The sequence below is a fragment of the Aquarana catesbeiana genome, linkage group LG02 (assembly GCF_042186555.1).
Source record: "Aquarana catesbeiana isolate 2022-GZ linkage group LG02, ASM4218655v1, whole genome shotgun sequence".
Classification (NCBI taxonomy): Eukaryota; Metazoa; Chordata; class Amphibia; order Anura; family Ranidae; genus Aquarana; species Aquarana catesbeiana.
This window is the reverse complement of record NC_133325.1, coordinates 583309363-583328374: the sequence shown is the minus strand read 5'-3', so window position 1 is coordinate 583328374 and position 19012 is coordinate 583309363. Positions and strand designations below refer to the sequence as shown.

Here is a 19012-nt window from a genome sequence, read left to right as displayed (position 1 = left end):
GGCCGATTAATCGATTATGAAAATAGTTGACAACTATTTTCATAATCGAATAGTTGTCGATCAATTAGTTGTCTCAGCCCTACTTCAGATACATATACAAAATATGTAGTCATGGACTTTGTGTGGACATATAGATAGACTTTACATACACTGTAAATGTGCAGGCTCAGATGATTTGAGCATCTGTGTTCATGTGCCTATCAGAGAAAAACGATTGTACAGAAGATTCCCAAATGGAACCCTTAGCTTTAGGTGCACACAATAAGAATAAAATATGTTAAAAAGGTAAGAGACAAGTATAAAAAAAAAAAAACACTTGTTTAATAAAAGCCTGTAAACAGTCCAAAAATAAGCAATGGTCTGATCTTTTATCACCATTTAGGAAACTCTGGCAGTGTAAATTATGTCAAAGCCATGCCATAGCAGTTACCATACTTCTCACATCAGACGTTTCGGGTCAATTTTTTCCAGCTGTACCAGTGGTTTTAGTTGTTCTGCAAAGCTCCTGACCTCATCAGCTACACTGTCTTGTCCAGCTGGAGCCACAGCACTAAGTTCAACCAAGTAAGAGAGAGACAATGGTTCAGCCCCCTCAGCTGTTCCTGCCACTAGCACACGGAATATTTTGAATACAGCTATTTTCATGGCTCCTTTACGAAACAAATGTCCTTTTGCTACAAATTCATGGTCCATTCTGAAACCCATTTCTTGTAGAAATTCAGGCAGGACTTCTGAGGTTGCAATATCGACACAGTTCCTGACCAATGTGTGACGACTTCTGTCTCCTGCTTCTGGCTGTCCAAGATAACGGAGGTGCCATGGAGATCCTGGTCGGTCAAGAGGCCGTCGGGCACGAAGTACAAAGGGGCTTGCTTGCTGGCCTTTTAGCAAGTACACACTCTCATGGTCGGCAAATGTCTCGGGCTCCATGTTGTCACATAAACCACGCAAGCGATGAAGGAGGCTCTCTAGACCTTGGTCAAGTATGCTGCCTGGTGTTACAGAAAAAAATATCATTAGTAATGTCCAGTGAAACAACTGTATAGTACTCAAAATTAAAGTATTATAAGTTAATTTATTAAAGCGATGCAAAACAATATACATTTACAATGTTTAACGCTTAACACAAGACAAATTCAGGTACCTTAAGTGGAAACCCCCTTTAAAAAACGCTAAAGCACTCCCTTAGCCCCCCCCTGCAGAGCCCCAAACACCTGTTGATACTGATGTTGATAAATTACCACTCATGTAGGCTGTGCCTGCTTATATCACAGTGGGATGTAAAAAAAATTTGCAAGGCTTGTGCATCACAACTGGATTTGTTACTTGTTTGGGCTCTCATTCAGGAGTCTTTATTTGTACTTTATTCAGCAGGCAGGAATTGGAGAGATTGCAGGGAGGAAGGTAGAAATAAAGCTAAATTTCCCCAAGCTGTGGTGGTTTTTGTCTCCCTTTCTAATTAATGGTACATTATGTCACCTTGAAGCAGATATTCCATCATGTTGATGGTCCCGCCTGAAACAGGCATAGTGGTTACTGGAGGAGCCTCCATTTGTCAATCAAATTATTCCTGTATTGAAAAAAAAAAAAGATAAAATAAAAACATGATTATGTGTTTACATGTATCAATCACAAGATGCATTTAACCAAGTTTGTCGTTTTTCAGTCTAACAATACAGCATGTTCGCAGAACAGCATAGGAACACCTGGTGATTTTTCTGATGACACTTTCTAAAAAATATATTTGTTTCCTCTTTTTGAGCCCCAACTTCAGTGGGAGTAATTGATATATTACTCCAAATTAGGTTGGAGGTTCAAGGAATATTGTTTGATGGTCCCCTCCCATAAGTAGTAAATAACACACACACACACACACACACACACACAATGGTCCCAACACATATCTAAAGTCTTAATAAACGTTAGGCCATTTATCCTTCCAATGGCTTTGGTGTGTGGGTATGTGCATCCCCATTTTGTTGTCAGTGTATGTGTAGACACAACCCAGAAACTAATTTGGTAACAAATGCTCACTACAAGAAGTGTACAGGAAGATGGTAAATCACTTTTACCACACACACTACAAACTGACTGAACAGTGTTCTTTACATTTTCCAAAACTATATGAAGACCTACTGAAAATATCCAATCAGTAAGACCTTTGCATCTTATAGCTGCTGGTAAGAGATTTTACGATTAGATTTTAACATATATGGTGAGCTTTAGGTTTCACAGACACAGATTTGCAGTGTAGTAAAGGAATAAGCAAAGGGATTTGACCCTTCCTGACTAATGACACCACAAAGCAACTTATTAACGCCTTGATTATTTCCCACCTTGACTACTGCAACTCTCTCCTTAATTACCTACGCAGGCTATCCCCCCTTCTGTCCATTATGAATGCTGCTGCTAGACTAATACACCTCACTAATCGATCCGTGACTGCTGCCCCTCTCTGCCAATCCCTTCACTGGCTTGCACTACCCCACCATATAAAATTCAAAATGCTAATCATAACATACAAGGCCATACACAACATTGCCCCCAGCTACATCACCAACCTCATTTACAGATATCACCCAAATCATCCCCTCCGCTCCTCCCAGGACCTCCTGCTCTCTAGCTCCCTTGTTACCTCCTCTCATGCTCGTCTTCAGGACTTCTCCGGAGCCTCTCCCATGCTCTGGAATTCCCTGCCCCAGTATATACGATCAGCCCCTAACCCGGCCACCTTTAGGAGATCCCTGAAAACTCCTTATTCAGGGAAGCCTATCCCACACCCACCTAACAACTGTCCCCGAGTCACCCCATCAAATCATTCCCCGCATCTATTACCTTTTGTACCACCACCCCCTCCCTTTAGAATGTAAGCTCTACGAGCAGGGCCCTCCTGTATTGTACTGTAGTTGTGCTGTCCCCCCTCTACATTGTAATGCGATGCGTAAACTGTTGGCACTATATAAATCGTGTATAATAATAATAATAACCAAGGGACAGTTAGACATCTATGTGCAGATGCCTTAAGCATTCACACAGGCACAATGAATGTTTATTGTTTGTAATTATTCTCTCCTATGATTGTCACTCCATCTAGTGCCCAGAATGGAGGCTACTTTTTCCCTTTTTTTTTTTTTTTTTGAGATATTTCATTGATATTACACATTATGGCCACTAGATGGAGCGGGCGGTTATAAAAGAGTTAATCATACTATACACAATATGGAGATCATTTGTTGTGCCTGTAGGAATGCTTATCCACTTAAGGACCGAGCCTCTTTCTGAGATTTGTTGTTTACAAGTTAAAAACGTTTTTTTTTTTTTTGCTAGAAAATGACTTAGAAACCCCAAACATTATACCTTTTTTTCTAACACCCTAGAAAATGAAATGGTAGTCATTGCAATACTTTGTCACACCGTATTTGCGCAACGGTCTTACAAGCGCACTTTTTTTGGAAAATATACACTTTTTTGAATTAAAAAAAAAAAAAAACAACAGTAAAGTTAGCCCAATTTGTTTTTATATTGTGAAAGATAACGTTACGCCGATTAAAATTGATACCCAACATGTCATGCTTCAAAATTGCGCCCGCTCATGGAATGGCGACAAACTTTTACCCTTAAAAAATCTCCATAGGCGACATTTTAAAAAATTCTACAGGTTGCATGTTTTAAGTTACAGAGGAGGTCTAGAGCTAGAATTATTGCTTTCCCTCTACCGATCGCGGCGATACTCACGTGTGACTTGAACACAGTTTTCATATGCAGGCTCTACTCACATATGCGTCCGCTTCTGCACGCAAGCTCGTCGGGACGGGGTGCGTTTAAAATTTTTTTTCTTTTTCTTATTTATTTTACCTTCTATTTTTACACTGTTTTTTAAAAAAAAAATTGTCACTTTTATTCCTATTACAAAGAATGTAAACATCCCTTGTAATAGAAAAAAAGCATTACAGGACCTCTTAAATATGAGATCTGGGGTCAAAAAGACCTCAGATCTCATATTTACACTAAAATGCAATAAAAAAATAAATAAAAATTGTCATTTAAAAAAATTCACTGAGAACTGAGCCATCAAAAAAGGCCGATGGCTCAGTTCTCTCACCTCTCCGAGTGGAGAGCTGCTGCCTGTCAGTCAGCGTCTCTCCTCTCTGCTCTTTGGCGCTCACTGGAGCGATGAGCTGTGGAGGGATGGGGAGCGGCCACCTCAGCCTTTCAGTCCAGGCACCTGGTGGATCCAGACTCCCAGAGTCGGGATGAGACGGTGCCTGGACTGATCTTGGTGACGTCAGCAGAGAATGGAATTGTAAACCGCCCTCTGCTAAAAATGGGTCACAGGAGTGCACAACTAAATTCACTCCTGTGAACCGTAGGAGAAGCCCAGCCCAATGAGCTCAGGCTGGACTTCTCCTTTTAACCACTTGCCGCCCAGGCCAATTCTGACATTTCTCTTCTACATGTAAAAATCATAATTTTTTTGCTAGAAAATTACATAGAACCCCCAAAGACCCTAGAGAATACAATGGCGGTCGTTGCAACTTTTTATCTCGCACGGTATTCGCGCAACAATTTTTCTAAATGTGGTTATTTTGAAAAAAAAAAAACAATTTTGGACCTTAACAAAAAAAAAAAAAAACAAACAAAAAAAACAGTAAAGTTAGCCCAATTTTTTTGCATAATGTGAAAGATGAAGTTATGCCGAGTAAATAGATACCTAACTTGTCACACTTCAAAATTGCACACGCTCGTGGAATGGCGCCAAGCTTCGGTACTTAAAAATCCCCACAGGCGACGTTTTAAAAATATTTACTGGTTACATGTTTTGAGTTACAGAGGAGGTCTAGGGCTAGAAATATTGCTCTCGCTCTAACGATCAAGGAGATACCTCACATGTGTGGTTTGAACACCAGTTTCATATACGAAAGGAAATTACATATGCGTTTGCTTCTGCGTGCGAGCACACCGGGACAGGGGCGCTTTACTTTTTTTTTTTTTTTGATCACTTTTGTTCCTATAACAAGGAATGTAAACATCCCTTGTAATAGGAATATGGCATGATCGGTCCTCTTTACAGTGAGATATGGGGTCATTAAGACCCCATATCTCACCTCTAGGCTGGGAAGCCTAAAATAATAACAAAAAAAAAAAAAAAACTCTCTCGGCTTCCCAGCCGAGACGGCACCATTTGTTTGAATACAGAGGCCGGCCGTGACCTCATAACATCGCACTCGGCCCCGAACGATCATAGAGACTCCGGCGACCATCTGGTCCACCGGAAATCTCTATGGTAAACATCCGGGGCCAGCGTATCCCGTCTCCGACTCACCAATGGAAGCAGCGAGTCAGTAGAAGCACCGGAGGGCGGTGGGGGGGGAACGTCCCCTCTCGCTGCCCGTAAGAACGATTAAGAGGCGGAACAGCAGGGAATCGCCAGCTGAAAAAGCCAATATCTGAATGATGCCTGTAGCTGCAGGCATCATTCAGACATACCCGCACAAAGTCAAGGACAGCCAGCGAGCGGGAAGTGATTTTAAAGGAAAAAAGTTCACCTTTTGTAAAAGGTTACAAAACATCTGCATTAGAATGTAACATGTTACTTTGGAGCAGTCCTTCACACACACCCGCTTCTCCCCCCAAAATGACAGCAGGCCGGGGAACCTCTCCCCACCCCTGCTGTCACATTTTAAAATAAGCGCAACTGTGCAGGACTTCTACACAGGCACATCTGTCATTCACAGAGTTCAGTGAATGAATGCCTAATACAGGTATCTGCACCCCCTCCCCCCTGAAAAGTGCCAAATGTGACAGCGGAGGGGGGGGGGGGTTGGGTCCAAAAAGCAGAAGTTCCATTTTTGTGTGGAACGGTGAGACTTAATCTGGCTATATCCAGGTGGTATACTGGGCCTTGAAGTAGTAAGTCCTGTGAGAGGAAGCTGCTAGAATGGTAGAATGGTTTGACTGTCGACACTTTTTCCTTTTGTATTTTCCTCAATACCAGTGGAATTAGCTGAAAAGGGGGGGGGGGGGGGCATAGTCCAGATGAAAGTTCCAAGGATGTGCTAAGACTATCCCTAGTGAGCCGCTGTCTCTGTGCAGAGAAAAGAACTGAGGGAGCTGAGCGTTTGCTTTTGACGCAAACAAGTTCACTTGTGGACGCCTCCACATCCTGGCGATCAATGAAAAATATTTCTGGATTCAAGCTCCATTCTGCTTCCTGAATTTTCGTCTGCTCAAGAAGTCTGCTACTTCGTTTAGCATGCCTTTGAGATGCACTGCTGACAGGGAGAGTAAATGCTTCTCTGCCCACTCCAGGATTTCTGATGACAGCAATATTAGAGCTTTGCTCCTTGTGCCCCCATTTGTTCAGGTATGCCATGGCAGTGGCATTGTCTGATATAAATTGCACATGGGACCCCTGGAGGTTTGGAGAAGGCAGCAAATGCTAGGACGACTGCTTTGAACTCCCTCCAGTTTGAGGACCTTCCCGCTTCGGATCGGGACCAAATTCCCTGTGCTATATTTTGTTCCCAGTGAGCCCCCCATCCCCAACTGCTGGCGTCTGTCGTGACTCTTTCTTCTGTCAGAAAAGACCATAGTAAGCTCTTTGACAAAACTGACTGACTTCTCCACCACTAAAGGGTCCTCTTGACCCTGGTGGGGAGTTTTACATTTGTGTCCAAGACCCCTTTCACACTGAGGCGCTACAGCGCTAAAAACAGCGCCTGTAAAGAGCCTCTCCTGTCTCTTCAGTGAGAAAGCCCGAGGGCTTTCAAACTAGAACAGTGCACTGGCAGGACGCTAAAAAATTCCTGCTAGCAGCATCTTTGGAGCGGTGAAGGAGCGGTGTACACACCGCTCCTAAACCACTCCTGCCCATTGAATGGAATGGGCACCGCTGCCGAACCGCCAGCAAAGTGCGGGTCATTTTAACCCTTTTTCAGCCCCTAGTGGGGGTTAAAACCACCCGCTAGCAGCCGAAAACTCCCGCAAAAATGGTGCTTTACCACCAACAGCGCCGATGCCCCAGTGTGAAAGGGGCCTAAGACTTCTGGGCTGTGATCCCAAACCTTTAAAGAGAAAACTCTGGAGGGGCCTGAAATGGAGCCTCACCCATTGAATGGCCGGCGTTGTCGAAGTAAGGCCCCTTTCACACTGAGGCGCTTCTAAACTGCCAGTAAAACACTGAGTGCTTTTGAAGAGCTTTCCATTCATTTCAATGGAGAGGGGTGTTTTTTTCACCGCCCTGCCAGCGCACTGCCCCAGTGTGAAAGCATTCATTGATTTGAATGAAAATAGGTTTTCATGAGCTTTTCAGGTGCTTTTTTTAGCGTGAAAGGGGTCTTAAGATACCCAGGGCTGACATAATCTGATTGATATCTCCTGGTTTGTTTGTAGCCTGGCTACCACACTTATGACTGTTTTCCTTTTCTTCTGGAAGAAAAAAAAAAAAAAAAAAACCTGTGTTTTACTAAATCAAATTTGATAACCTAGAAACTGAACTTTCTGAGCTGGTTTGAAATTTGATTTCTGAAGGTTCACAATCCAGCCCAAGGCTTCTAAATGATTGTGATCCTTGGCAAGGTCTACCTGCAATTTTTCTCTGGAAGGGGCAAAGGAGGAGGTAGTCCAGATAAGGGATTACCGCAATTCCTTGAAGACAGGGAGGAGCAAGAGCTTCCGCCATTATTTTTGTAAATATTCGTGGGGCGGATGAAAGACCAAAAGGGAGGGCCTTGAATTGTAGATGCAGCACCTCCTTCCCCATATTTATTGTCAGCCTGAGGTACTTTTGAGACTGAGAGGCTATAGGCACATGCAGTTGCACATCTCTTAAGTCGATTGATGCCATAAAGCATCCCTTGACTAAGATTTCTGACTGAAAAAATGGAGTCCATGCGGAATCACCTGTATCGGACTGACTCGTTTAAAAGTTAAAGAATGTTGAGAATGAGATGAAAGCTTCCCAACGGTTTCTTCAGGAAAATATGGGAATAGAAACCCCGATAACATTCCTCTGGAGATACCTGAATCACAACTCTCTGTTGCATCAGATCCCCTAACAGGGTGGCTAGGGTCTTTGTTGTGTCCCTTGGCAGGTTTGTTTACAAAGTATCTTTCTGGAGGTCTGAAAGCTCTATTTTTTATCCCTGGGCCAGCATGTCTAGAATAGATTTCTTTTTATCAGCTGTCCTATTTAAAACTGAATCTAGATCAGGACCGAATAAAAGATCTCCCATAAATGGGATTCCACACAATTTACTTATAGACGCTGCGTCCCCTGGGCAGGTGTTCAGCCATAGGGCTCTCCTGACTGAATTAGTTAAAGCGGGGTTCCACCCAAATTTTGAACATTATCTCTATGCATTCTCTTCCTTGCCTAGATGCTGACATGCTGTGTAAAAAAATTTAAATCGCCGTAATTACCTTTTTTTTTTTCTAATCTTCTTAGCACTTCCTGGTTTTCCTCCCATGGGAGTAGGCGTGTTTCTAGCCTCTCCCAGACCTCCCACAGTTCCCTGGGAGCTAGTCTCAGGCTTCCCAGCATGCATTGTGCAACAGCATCATCACAACATCTCGGTGAATGCTGGGAGCACAGCATTCACCGCATCCAGGAAATACATGCTTGTGGGCTTCAAATGCCCACAATGAAGATGGAAACCGCCTTCAGTAAATTTTATAAGTTATTCTTTACAACGAAATCAGACACAGGCGGACTTATTACACAGAACATGTGAGTAGATAATTATGAGAAGAAAAGTTTGTGAATGAACTCCAAAAAAAAAAAAAAAAAAAAAACGATAGATAGGTGGACCCCCGCTTTAACCACTTAAGGACCGCCTAACGCCGATTTACGTCGGCAAGGCGGCACGGGCAGGCAAAATCACGTACATGTACGTGATTTGCCTCTCGCGGGTGGGGGGTCCGATCGGACCCCCCCCCGGTGCCCGAAGCGGTCCCGTTCTGTTCCCCGGCGATCCGAGATGAGGGGGAGGCCATCCGTTCGTGGCCCCCCCCTCGCGATCGCCGCCGGCCAATGGGAACACTCCTTTGCTGCTGTATGCTAAACAGCAGCAAAGGAAATGATGTCATCTCCCCTCGGCTCGGTATTTTCCGTTCCAGCGCCGAGGGGAGAAGACATCAATGTAAGTGCACAACACACTACACACACAGTAGAACATGGCAGGCACACAAAACACCCCGATCCCCCCCCCGATCGCCCCCCGATCCCCCCCCAATCACCCCCCCCCCCCTGTCACAAACTGACACCAGCAGGTTTTTTTTTTTTTTTTTTTTTTTTTTTTCTGATTACTGCATAGTGTCAGTTTGTGACAGTTACAGTGTTGGGACAGTTAGTATTACCCCCCTTTAGGTCTAGGGTACCCCCCTAACCCCCCCTAATAAAGTTTTAACCCCTTGATCACCCCCTGTCACCAGTGTTGCTAAGCGATCATTTTTCTGATCGCTGTATTAGTGTCGCTGGTGACGCTAGTTAGTGAGGTAAATATTTAGGTTCGCCGTCAGCGTTTTATAGTGACAGGGACCCCCATATACTACCTAATAAATGTTTTAACCCCTTGATTGCCCCCTAGTTAACCCTTTCACCACTGATCACCGTATAACCGTTACGGGTGACGCAGGTTAGTTCGTTTATTTTTTATAGTGTCAGGGCACCCGCCGTTTATTACCAAATAAAGGTTTAGCCCCCTGATCGCCCGGCGGTGATATGCGTCGCCCCAGGCAGCGTCAGATTAGCGCCAGTACCGCTAACACCCACGCACGCAGCATGCGCCTCCCTTAGTGGTATAGTATCTGATCGGATCAATATCTGATCTGATCAGATCTATACTAGCGTCCCCAGCAGTTTAGGGTTCCCAAAAACACAGTGTTAGCGGGATCAGCCCAGATACCCGCTAGCACCTGCGTTTTGCCCCTCCGCCCAGCCCACCCAAGTGCAGTATCGATCGATCACTGTCACTTACAAAACACTAAACGCATAACTGCAGCGTTCGCAGAGTCAGGCCTGATCCCTGCGATCGCTAACAGTTTTTTTGGTAGCATTTTGGTGAACTGGCAAGCAAGCACCAGGCAGCGTCAGGTTAGCGCCAGTACCGCTAACACCCACGCACGCACCGTACACCTCCCTTAGTGGTATAGTATCTGATCGGATCAATATCTGATCCGATCAGATCTATACTAGCGTCCCCAGCAGTTTAGGGTTCCCAAAAACGCAGTGTTAGCGGGATCAGCCCAGATACCTGCTAGCACCTGCGTTGTGCCCCTCCGCCCGGCCCAGCCCAGCCCACCCAAGTGCAGTATCGATCGATCACTGACACTTACAAGGCACTAAACGCATAACTGCAGCGTTCGCAGAGTCAGGCCTGATCCCTGCGATCGCTAACAGTTTTTTTGGTAGCATTTTGGTGAACTAGCAAGCACCGGCCCCAGGCAGCGTCAGGTTAGCGCCAGTACCGCTAACACCCACGCACGCAGCATACGCCTCCTTTAGTGGTATAGTATCTGATCGGATCAATATCTGATCTGATCAGATCTATACTAGCGTCCCCAGCAGTTTAGGGTTCCCAAAAACGCAGTGTTAGCGGGATCAACCCAGATACCTGCTAGCACCTGCGTTTTGCCCCTCCGCCCGGCCCAGTCCAGCCCACCCAAGTGCAGTATCGATCGATCACTGTCACTTACAAAACACTAAACGCATAACTGCAGCGTTCGCAGAGTCAGGCCTGATCCCTGCGATCGCTAACAGTTTTTTTGGAAGCTTTTTATTGAACTGGCAAGCACCAGCGGCCTAGTACACCCCGGTCGTAGTCAAACCAGCACTGCAGTAACACTTGGTGATGTGGCGAGTCCCATAAGTGCAGTTCAAGCTGGTGAGGTGGCAAGCACAAGTAGTGTCCCGCTGCCACCAAAAAGACAAACACAGGCCCGTCGTGCCCATAGTGCCCTTCCTGCTGCATTCGCCAATCCTAATTGGGAACCCACCACTTCTGCAGCGCCCGTACTTCCCCCATTCACATCCCCCAACGAAATGCAGTCGGCTGCATGAGAGGCATTTTTATGTGCTCCCGAGTACCCCTACCCAACGAACCCCCCCCAAAAAGATGTTGTGTCTGCAGCAAACGCGGATATAGGCGTGACACCCGCTATTATTGTCCCTCCTGTCCTGACAATCCTGGTCTTTGCATTGGTGAATGTTTTGAACGCTACCATACACTAGTTGAGTATTAAGCGTAGGGTACAGCATTGCACAGACTAGGCACACTTTCACAGGGTCTCCCAAGATGCCATCGCATTTTGAGAGACCCGAACCTGGAACCGGTTACAGTTATAAAAGTTAGTTACAAAAAAAGTGTAAAAAAAAAAAAAATATATATAAAATAAAAAAAAATAGTTGTCGTTTTATTGTTCTCTCTCTCTATTCTCTCTCTCTATTGTTCTGCTCTTTTTTTACTGTATTCTATTCTGCAGTGTTTTATTGTTATTGTTCATGTTATTATGTTTTATCATGTTTGTTTTTCAGGTATGTAATTATTTATACTTTATTGTTTACTGTGCTTTATTGTTAACCATTTTTTTTGTCTTCAGGTACGCCATTCACAACTTTGAGTGGTTATACCAGAATGATGCCTGCAGGTTTAGGTATCATCTTGGTATCATTCTTTTCAGCCAGCGGTCGGCTTTCATGTAAAAGCAATCCTAGCGGCTAATTAGCCTCTAGACTGCCTTTACAAGCCGTGGGAGGGAATGCCCCCCCCCCCCCCACCGTCTTCCGTGTTTTTCTCTGGCTCTCCTGTCTCAACAGGGAACCTGAGAATGCAGCCGGTGATTCAGCCAGCTGACCATAGAGCTGATCAGAGACAAGAGTGGCTCCAAACATCTCTATGGCCTAAGAAACCGGAAGCTACGAGCATTTTATGACTTAGATTTCGCCGGATGTAAATAGCGCCATTGGGAAATTGGGGAAGCATTTTATCACACCGATCTTGGTGTGGTCAGATGCTTTGAGGGCAGAGGAGAGATCTAGGGTCTAATAGACCCCAATTTTTTCAAAAAAGAGTACCTGTCACTACCTATTGCTATCATAGGGGATATTTACATTCCCCGAGATAACAATAAAAATGATTTAAAAAAAAAAAAAATGAAAGGAACAGTTTAAAAATAAGATAAAAAAGCAAAAAAATAATAAAGAAAAAAAAAAAAAAAAAAAAAAAAAGCACCCCTGTCGCCCCCTGCTCTTGCGCTAAGGCGAACGCAAGCGGCGGTCTGTCGTCAACGTAAACAGCAATTGCACCATGCATGTGAGGTATCACCGCGAAGGTCAGATCGAGGGCAGTAATTTTTGCAGTAGACCTCCTCTGTAGATCTAAAGTGGTAACCTGTAAAGGCTTTTAAAGGCTTTTAAAAATGTATTTATTTTGTTGCCACTGCACGTTTGTGCGCAATTGTAAAGCATGTCATGTTGGTATCCATGTACTCGGTCTAAGATCATCTTTTTATTTCATCAAACATTTGGGCAATATAGTGTGTTTTAGTGCATTAAAATTTAAAAAAGTGTGTTTTTTCCCCAAAAAAATGCGTTTGAAAAATCGCTGCGCAAATACTGTGTGAAAAAAAAAAATGAAACACCCCACCATTTTAATCTGTAGGGCATTTGCTTTAAAAAAATATATAATGTTTGGGGGTTCAAAGTAATTTTCTTGCAAAAAAAAAAAAACTTTTTCATGTAAAAAATAAGTGTCAGAAAGGGCTTTGTCTTCAAGTGGTTAGAAGAGTGGGTGATGTGTGACATAAGCTTCTAAATGTTGTGCATAAAATGCCAGGACAGTTCAAAACCCCCCCAAATGACCCCATTTTGGAAAGTAGACACCCCAAGCTATTTGCTGAGAGGCATGTCGAGTCCATGGAATATTTTATATTGCGACACAAGTTGCGGGAAAGAGACAAATTTTTTTTTTTTTTTTTTGCACAAAGTTGTCACTAAATGATATATTGCTCAAACATGCCATGGGAATATGTGAAATTACACCCCAAAATACATTCTGCTGCTTCTCCTGAGTACGGGGATACCACATGTGTGAGACTTTTTGGGAGCCTAGCCGTGTACGGGACCCCGAAAACCAAGCACCGCCTTCAGGCTTTCTAAGGGGCGTGAATTTTTGATTTCACTCTTCACTGCCTATCACAGTTTCGGAGGCCATGGAATGCCCAGGTGGCACAAAACCCCCCCAAATGACCCCATTTTGGAAAGTAGACACCCCAAGCTATTTGCTGAGAGGTATAGTGAGTATTTTGCAGACCTCACTTTTTGTCACAAAGTTTTGAAATTTGAAAAAAGAAAAAAAAAAAAAGTTTTTTCTTGTCTTTCTTCATTTTCAAAAACAAATGAGAGCTGCAAAATACTCACCATGCCTCTCAGCAAATAGCTTGGGGTGTCTACTTTCCAAAATGGGGTCATTTGGGGGGGGTTTGTGCCACCTGGGCATTCCATGGCCTCCGAAACGGTGTTAGGCAGTGAAGAGTAAAATCAAAAATTCACGCCCTTAAAAACGCTGAAGGCGGTGATTGGTTTTCGGGGCCCCGTACGCGGCTAGGCTCCCAAAAAGTCCCACACATGTGGTATCCCCATACTCAGGAGAAGCAGCTAAATGTATTTTGGGGTGCAATTCCACATAGGCCCATGGCCTGTGTGAGCAATATATCATTTAGTGACAACTTTGTGCAAAAAAAAAAAAAAAAAAAAAAAAAGTGTCACTTTCCCGCAACTTGTGTCAAAATATAAAATATTCCATGGACTCAATATGCCTCTCAGCAAATAGCTTGGGGTGTCTACTTTCCAAAATGGGGTCATTTGGGGGGGGGTTGTGCCACCTGGGCATTCCATGGCCTCCGAAACTGTGATAGGCAGTGAAGAGTGAAATCAAAAAGTTACACCCTTAGAAATCCTGAAGGCGGTGATTGGTTTTCGGGGTCCCATACGCGGCTAGGCTCCCAAAAAGTCCCACACATGTGGTATCCCCGTACTCAGGAGAAGTAGCTGAATATATTTTGGGGTGCAATTCCACATAGGCCCATGGCCTGTGTGAGCAATATATCATTTAGTGACAACTTTTTGTAAATATTTTTTTTTTTTTTTTTTTTTGTCATTATTCAATCACTTGGGACAAAAAAAATAAATATTCAATGGGTTCAACATGCCTATCAGCAATTTCCTTGGGGTGTCTACTTTCCAAAATGGGGTCATTTGGGGGGGTTTTGTACTGCCCTGCCATTTTAGCACCTCAAGAAATGACATAGGCAGTCATAAACTAAAAGCTGTGTAAATTCCAGAAAATGTACCCTAGTTTGTAGACGCTATAACTTTTGCGCAAACCAATAAATATACGCTTATTGACATTTTTTTTACCAAAGACATGTGGCCGAATACATTTTGGCCTAAATGTATGACTAAAATTGAGTTTATTGGATTTTTTTAATAACAAAAAGTAGAAAATATCATTTTTTTTCAAAATTTTCGGTCTTTTTCCGTTTATAGCGCAAAAAATAAAAACTGCAGAAGTGATCAAATACCATCAAAAGAAAGCTCTATTTGTGGGAAGAAAAGGACGCAAATTTCGTTTGGGTACAGCATTGCATAACCGCGCAATTAGCAGTTAAAGCGACGCAGTGCCAAATTGGAAAAAGACCTCTGGTCCTTAGGCAGCATAATGGTCCGGGGCTCAAGTGGTTAAGGCAGCGGATCTAGCGGACATCCTTATTGATTCTGCAGATGCATCAGAAATGTAAGCCACGGCTGCTGCTAGGGTTGAATCCAGAATCTCCTGCTTGGGTGAATCTGCTATAATGTGGGCTTTTAGCGGATTTAGCCAGAACTCCATGTTTCTAGAAATGCAGGTAGTTGCCAAAGCCGGTTTGAGGTTGCCCATGATGGATTGCCCAGCCTTTTTAAGTTGTTGATCCATTCTTTTGTCTATGGGATCTTTTAATATTCCCATGTCTTCGAATGCCAAGTCGGTCGATCTGGAAACTTGGGAAAATGCCACATCCAATTTAGGAACTTTGTTCCAAAGCGCCTCTGGGTCTTCATTGAACGGGAAGCGTCTTTTATGCGCTCTTGGGAAAAAAGGTTTTTCCTCTGGATCCGCCCATTCCTTTTTGATGGCTTCAGAAATTACCGAATCACTGGGAAAGTGCAACTTTTTGTTTCACTAAGCCCTGCGCACATTTGGTCATCACCTTCCTCCTCCTCGAATGCTCCCCTTGGGTAGAAGGACCAGCTTCAGCCTCCACCGCTGGGATTATTGTGAGCCCTGAGAGGATCCTGAGGTAGTTGGCTGACTCAGTGTAAGAGAAGAGCGAAAAGATTGGATAGTAGCATCTAGCTCTTAACTGATGCGATTAAATCGCTGCATGCAGAAGCTTCTTTCTTAACTAAGGAGTCAATGCAAATTTGACACAGTCTTCTTCCAACCCTCTTGTAACTTCGTTTTACAAGAGGGACATCTCTTTTTGATTATTGGATCAGAGCTCTTAGCCTGCCAAAAAACGACAAAGAAGAACACCAGAGCATCCCAGTGAGCCAAACCTGCCTCCTAACGGGCTCATCACAGGTGCACAGGTAGTACAACAGCCAACTCCCTGTGCCCAGACAGGCCCCAGCCACCAGGGTGAAAAAAATGGAGAGAGGCACCACAGTATACAGGGTAGACCCCCCATACCCGGGCCTTGCTGGTGCCTGTCCCACTTGCTGCTGCCAGTGTCCATCGTCGTGTTGCTTGTTAGTGGCTTAGAATGCCGGTTCCGGAACATGGGCACCAGGACTATTCCTCCTCTCTGCCTCTGCGCAATTTCCGTCGGAAATGACGCTGCGCCTGTTCCCCGGTGCTGCCCCTTGCCGGATACCTCATTTCGGCCGGCTGAGTCTCTACTCTGCCACCAAAAAGATGGTGGCGGCCTGTAACGCTGACATGCTAGGGAACCCCGCGAATGGCTGCCACCACCTAGGAGCGGCCCCAGAAACAATCAAGCTCTCCCTGAGCTGAAGAGGAAGAAGGAGCCCACTTACCACTACCCTTGGCATGGGAGGGGCGGACTCTCTGGAGGCAAAAAGGTATGGTCGGGTAGGCAGTCTGGCCTCTCTGGACAGCACCTAAGAGACCCTGACTCCCACTAGGTGTTCCCTTGCTGGAGGAAACACAAAAACTGACGAGCTGTGGGAAGAAGCCTCCTTTTGAAATTTGGTGGAGTTGGCGTTTCCTGTTTCCTAGTGGGTGGAGCCACTCTTCCAGGTGCTGTCCTAAAAGACATTTAGGGAAAGCTCTATTAGTGGGAAGAAAATAATAAAAATTTTGTTTGGGTACAGTGCTGCAATTGTCATTCAAAGTGCGACAGTACTGAAAGCTGAAAATTGTCCTGGGCAGGAAGGGGGGAAGTGCCCAGTATTGAAGTGGGGAAAAAAAAAAAAAGGTATTTTTGAAAGTGATGGCAGTCTCAAAAGAGTTGGGACAGGGCAAAAATAAACTGGCCAAGGACCCTTTCACATGGGCCAGACTATGCTTCATTCCGTCCGCTGATTCCCTGCTGAGTGGAACAGCCAGATGACAGTTCCGTGTACCCACCACTTATGCAGAACAGCCCACTTTGCTCTATGGGCAATAGTATGTAAACAGGCTGGCTGTCCATTTACACCCGACTGCCCTCTGATCTGATCCAGCCAGATGGAGGAGAAAGGATCCCCTTCCATTTGTTTTTGCTGGACTGGATCAGATTTGAGGCAGTCGGGTGTAAACGGACATCCATTCTGTTTACATCCGACTGCCCATAGAGAAAAAATTGAGGGTCCTATTGGGTCAACCTGAAAAATTGACAGGCAGACCCAAAAGGACCTCTCGTGTGAAAGTTACGTAAGGGACCTTTCACATGAGTGGCCTGCCCGGCGGACTCAGCTTTGCTCAGCGGGGGATCGTTCCATTGATCCCTGCTGAGCAGGCAAAAGACAGGTCCATCTCCACTCAATGTGCTGCACAGTGGTGAAGTGGGTAGCACTCTTGCCTAGAAGTAAAAAGGGGTCGCTGGTTTGAATCCCAACCATGACACTACCTGCCTGGGGTTTGCATGTTCTCCCTGTTCCTGCGTGGGTTTCCTCCGGGTACTCCGGTTTCCTCCCACACTCCAAAGACATGCTGGTAGGTTAATTGGCTTCTGTCTAAATTGGCCCTATGAATGTGAGTTAGGGACCTTAGATTGTAAGCTCCTTGAGGGTAGGGACCGATGTGAATGTACAATGTATATGTAAAGCGCGGCGTAAATTGATGGCGCTATACAAGTACCTTAAATAATAATAATAACAATGTGCAGAGACGGACCTGTCAGAGTCCCACTCTCCTCTATGGGAAAATCCGATCCTATACGATCCGCCAGACGGATGGAAAATAGGGTCACCATCCGTCTGGATCTCACGGACAGGATCAGATCAGATAGCAGCGGACATGTCACCGCTGACATCCGCTGCTCCATAGGAGTGAATGGAGGGTCTGATCAGGTCCACCTGAAAAACTGACAGGCGGACCTGATCAGAAATTCCGTGTGAAAGGGGCCTAAGTGGTACTAGCAAGGAAGAGCTGGAAGAACATTTTGCAGCTAATTAGGTAATTGGCAACATGTCAGTAACATGATTGAGTAAAAAAAAAAAAAAAAAAAAAAAAAGTGTATCTTAGAGTCAGATGGGTTGATTTACTAAAGGCAAATAGAATGTGTTTCAGTTGCTCCAGAGCTTAGTAAATGAAGCAAGGCTTCACTTTGCAAAGAGTTACCCAAGCACATGCAAGGAAAAAAAACAGCATGTTTGCTTGCACATGATTGGATGATGGAAGTCAGCAGAACTTCAGCTCATTTACTAAGCTCTGGAGCTATTGCCTTTAGTAAATCAAACCCAGAGTGTCTCAGAAGTAAAGATGGGAAAAGGTTCACCAATCTCTGAAAAGCTGCGTCTAAAAATAGTTTAACACTGCAACTGGGTAGCATACAATCCAGAGCAGGCGCACACACGCTACGTTTGTGATGTCGTTAGGAATCCGCCGACATCTGTAGCAGTTTGACCACCCTGTGCGTTTGGATTGCGGTGTGGGAAATGTGCACGGAATGCAGGTTTCCCAATCTGCATTCTGGGGTGAATTATCCCCAAAAGAAGATTGTACTCTCAGAGTGTAATATGCATGGTGAACTTTACATTGATTGGTCCTGTTTCCGTACAGCTCGTGCTGCCAAGTGATGGCGGTGGTGAACATTTGCAGGAACTGTCAGGCGGGAGATCAATCCCCCAATTCTCATGGAACTCCTATTAGAACCCTAGCTGAGAAAAGCTGACCGGTCAATTAGAAATCAATGTGTGAACGTCCAACTCAAACCCACGGCATTGTGCTTGTGTATGGAACACTGAAAGGGCCAATTAGAACTGCATATGTAAAAGATGCCCACAATCTACCTGTACACTCGCTTTGTATCTCATTTTACAAAAACAATAAAATATTAAAAAGAAAAGATGTCCACAATGCTGGGAGGTCCTCAGAGAGCGGTAGGTGGCCATCTGGAGTATGGAGTGACTTTGTGGTGTCCCTCCAGATCAATATGTAATGTCAGGAAACTTCAGACAAACTATTCCCATAACACAGAGAAGACAGGGCTGGAGTGGTGGAGGGAGCTGTGAGGTACATGGTGGGGAGAAGTCCTATCCCCGCACACTCCATACATCACCGGCTCCTTGGCACCATGCCAGTCTATGGGGGCACCGGCTAGGTGAGGAAGGCGGGAAGTGTCAATAAAGTGACCTCCATGAGGTTCTCTCACCTGCTGCTCAGTACCGGGCTGCCCCCTTCTCGCTCTGTCTTCAGCTCTCACTTCACCTCCCCTCCCTCTCACCGATTTCTCTATGTCCTCAGGCTCTCAGTCTCTCCCTCTGACATCACCGGAAGTCCTACCTGTTCTGAGGCGCCCGACCGGAAGA

At 44.8% G+C, this 19012-nt stretch overlaps 1 protein-coding gene across 2 annotated transcripts; it reads right to left on the bottom strand.

The window, feature by feature from the left end:
- Positions 1-292: 292 nt before the first annotated feature.
- MED18 (mediator complex subunit 18) lies at positions 293-19012 on the bottom strand. 2 transcript variants are annotated; one of them, XM_073616193.1, is made up of 3 exons: positions 18928-19004; positions 1480-1570; positions 293-992 (listed from the first exon to the last, which is right to left on the bottom strand). In XM_073616193.1, exons 2-3 carry the CDS (start codon positions 1550-1552, stop codon positions 439-441), a joined length of 627 nt encoding a protein of 208 aa, XP_073472294.1. In that variant the 5' UTR covers positions 1553-1570; positions 18928-19004; the 3' UTR covers positions 293-438. The 2 variants fall into 2 exon arrangements, with proteins under 2 accessions (XP_073472294.1, XP_073472293.1); XM_073616192.1 differs by having other exon boundaries at positions 295-992; positions 18856-19012.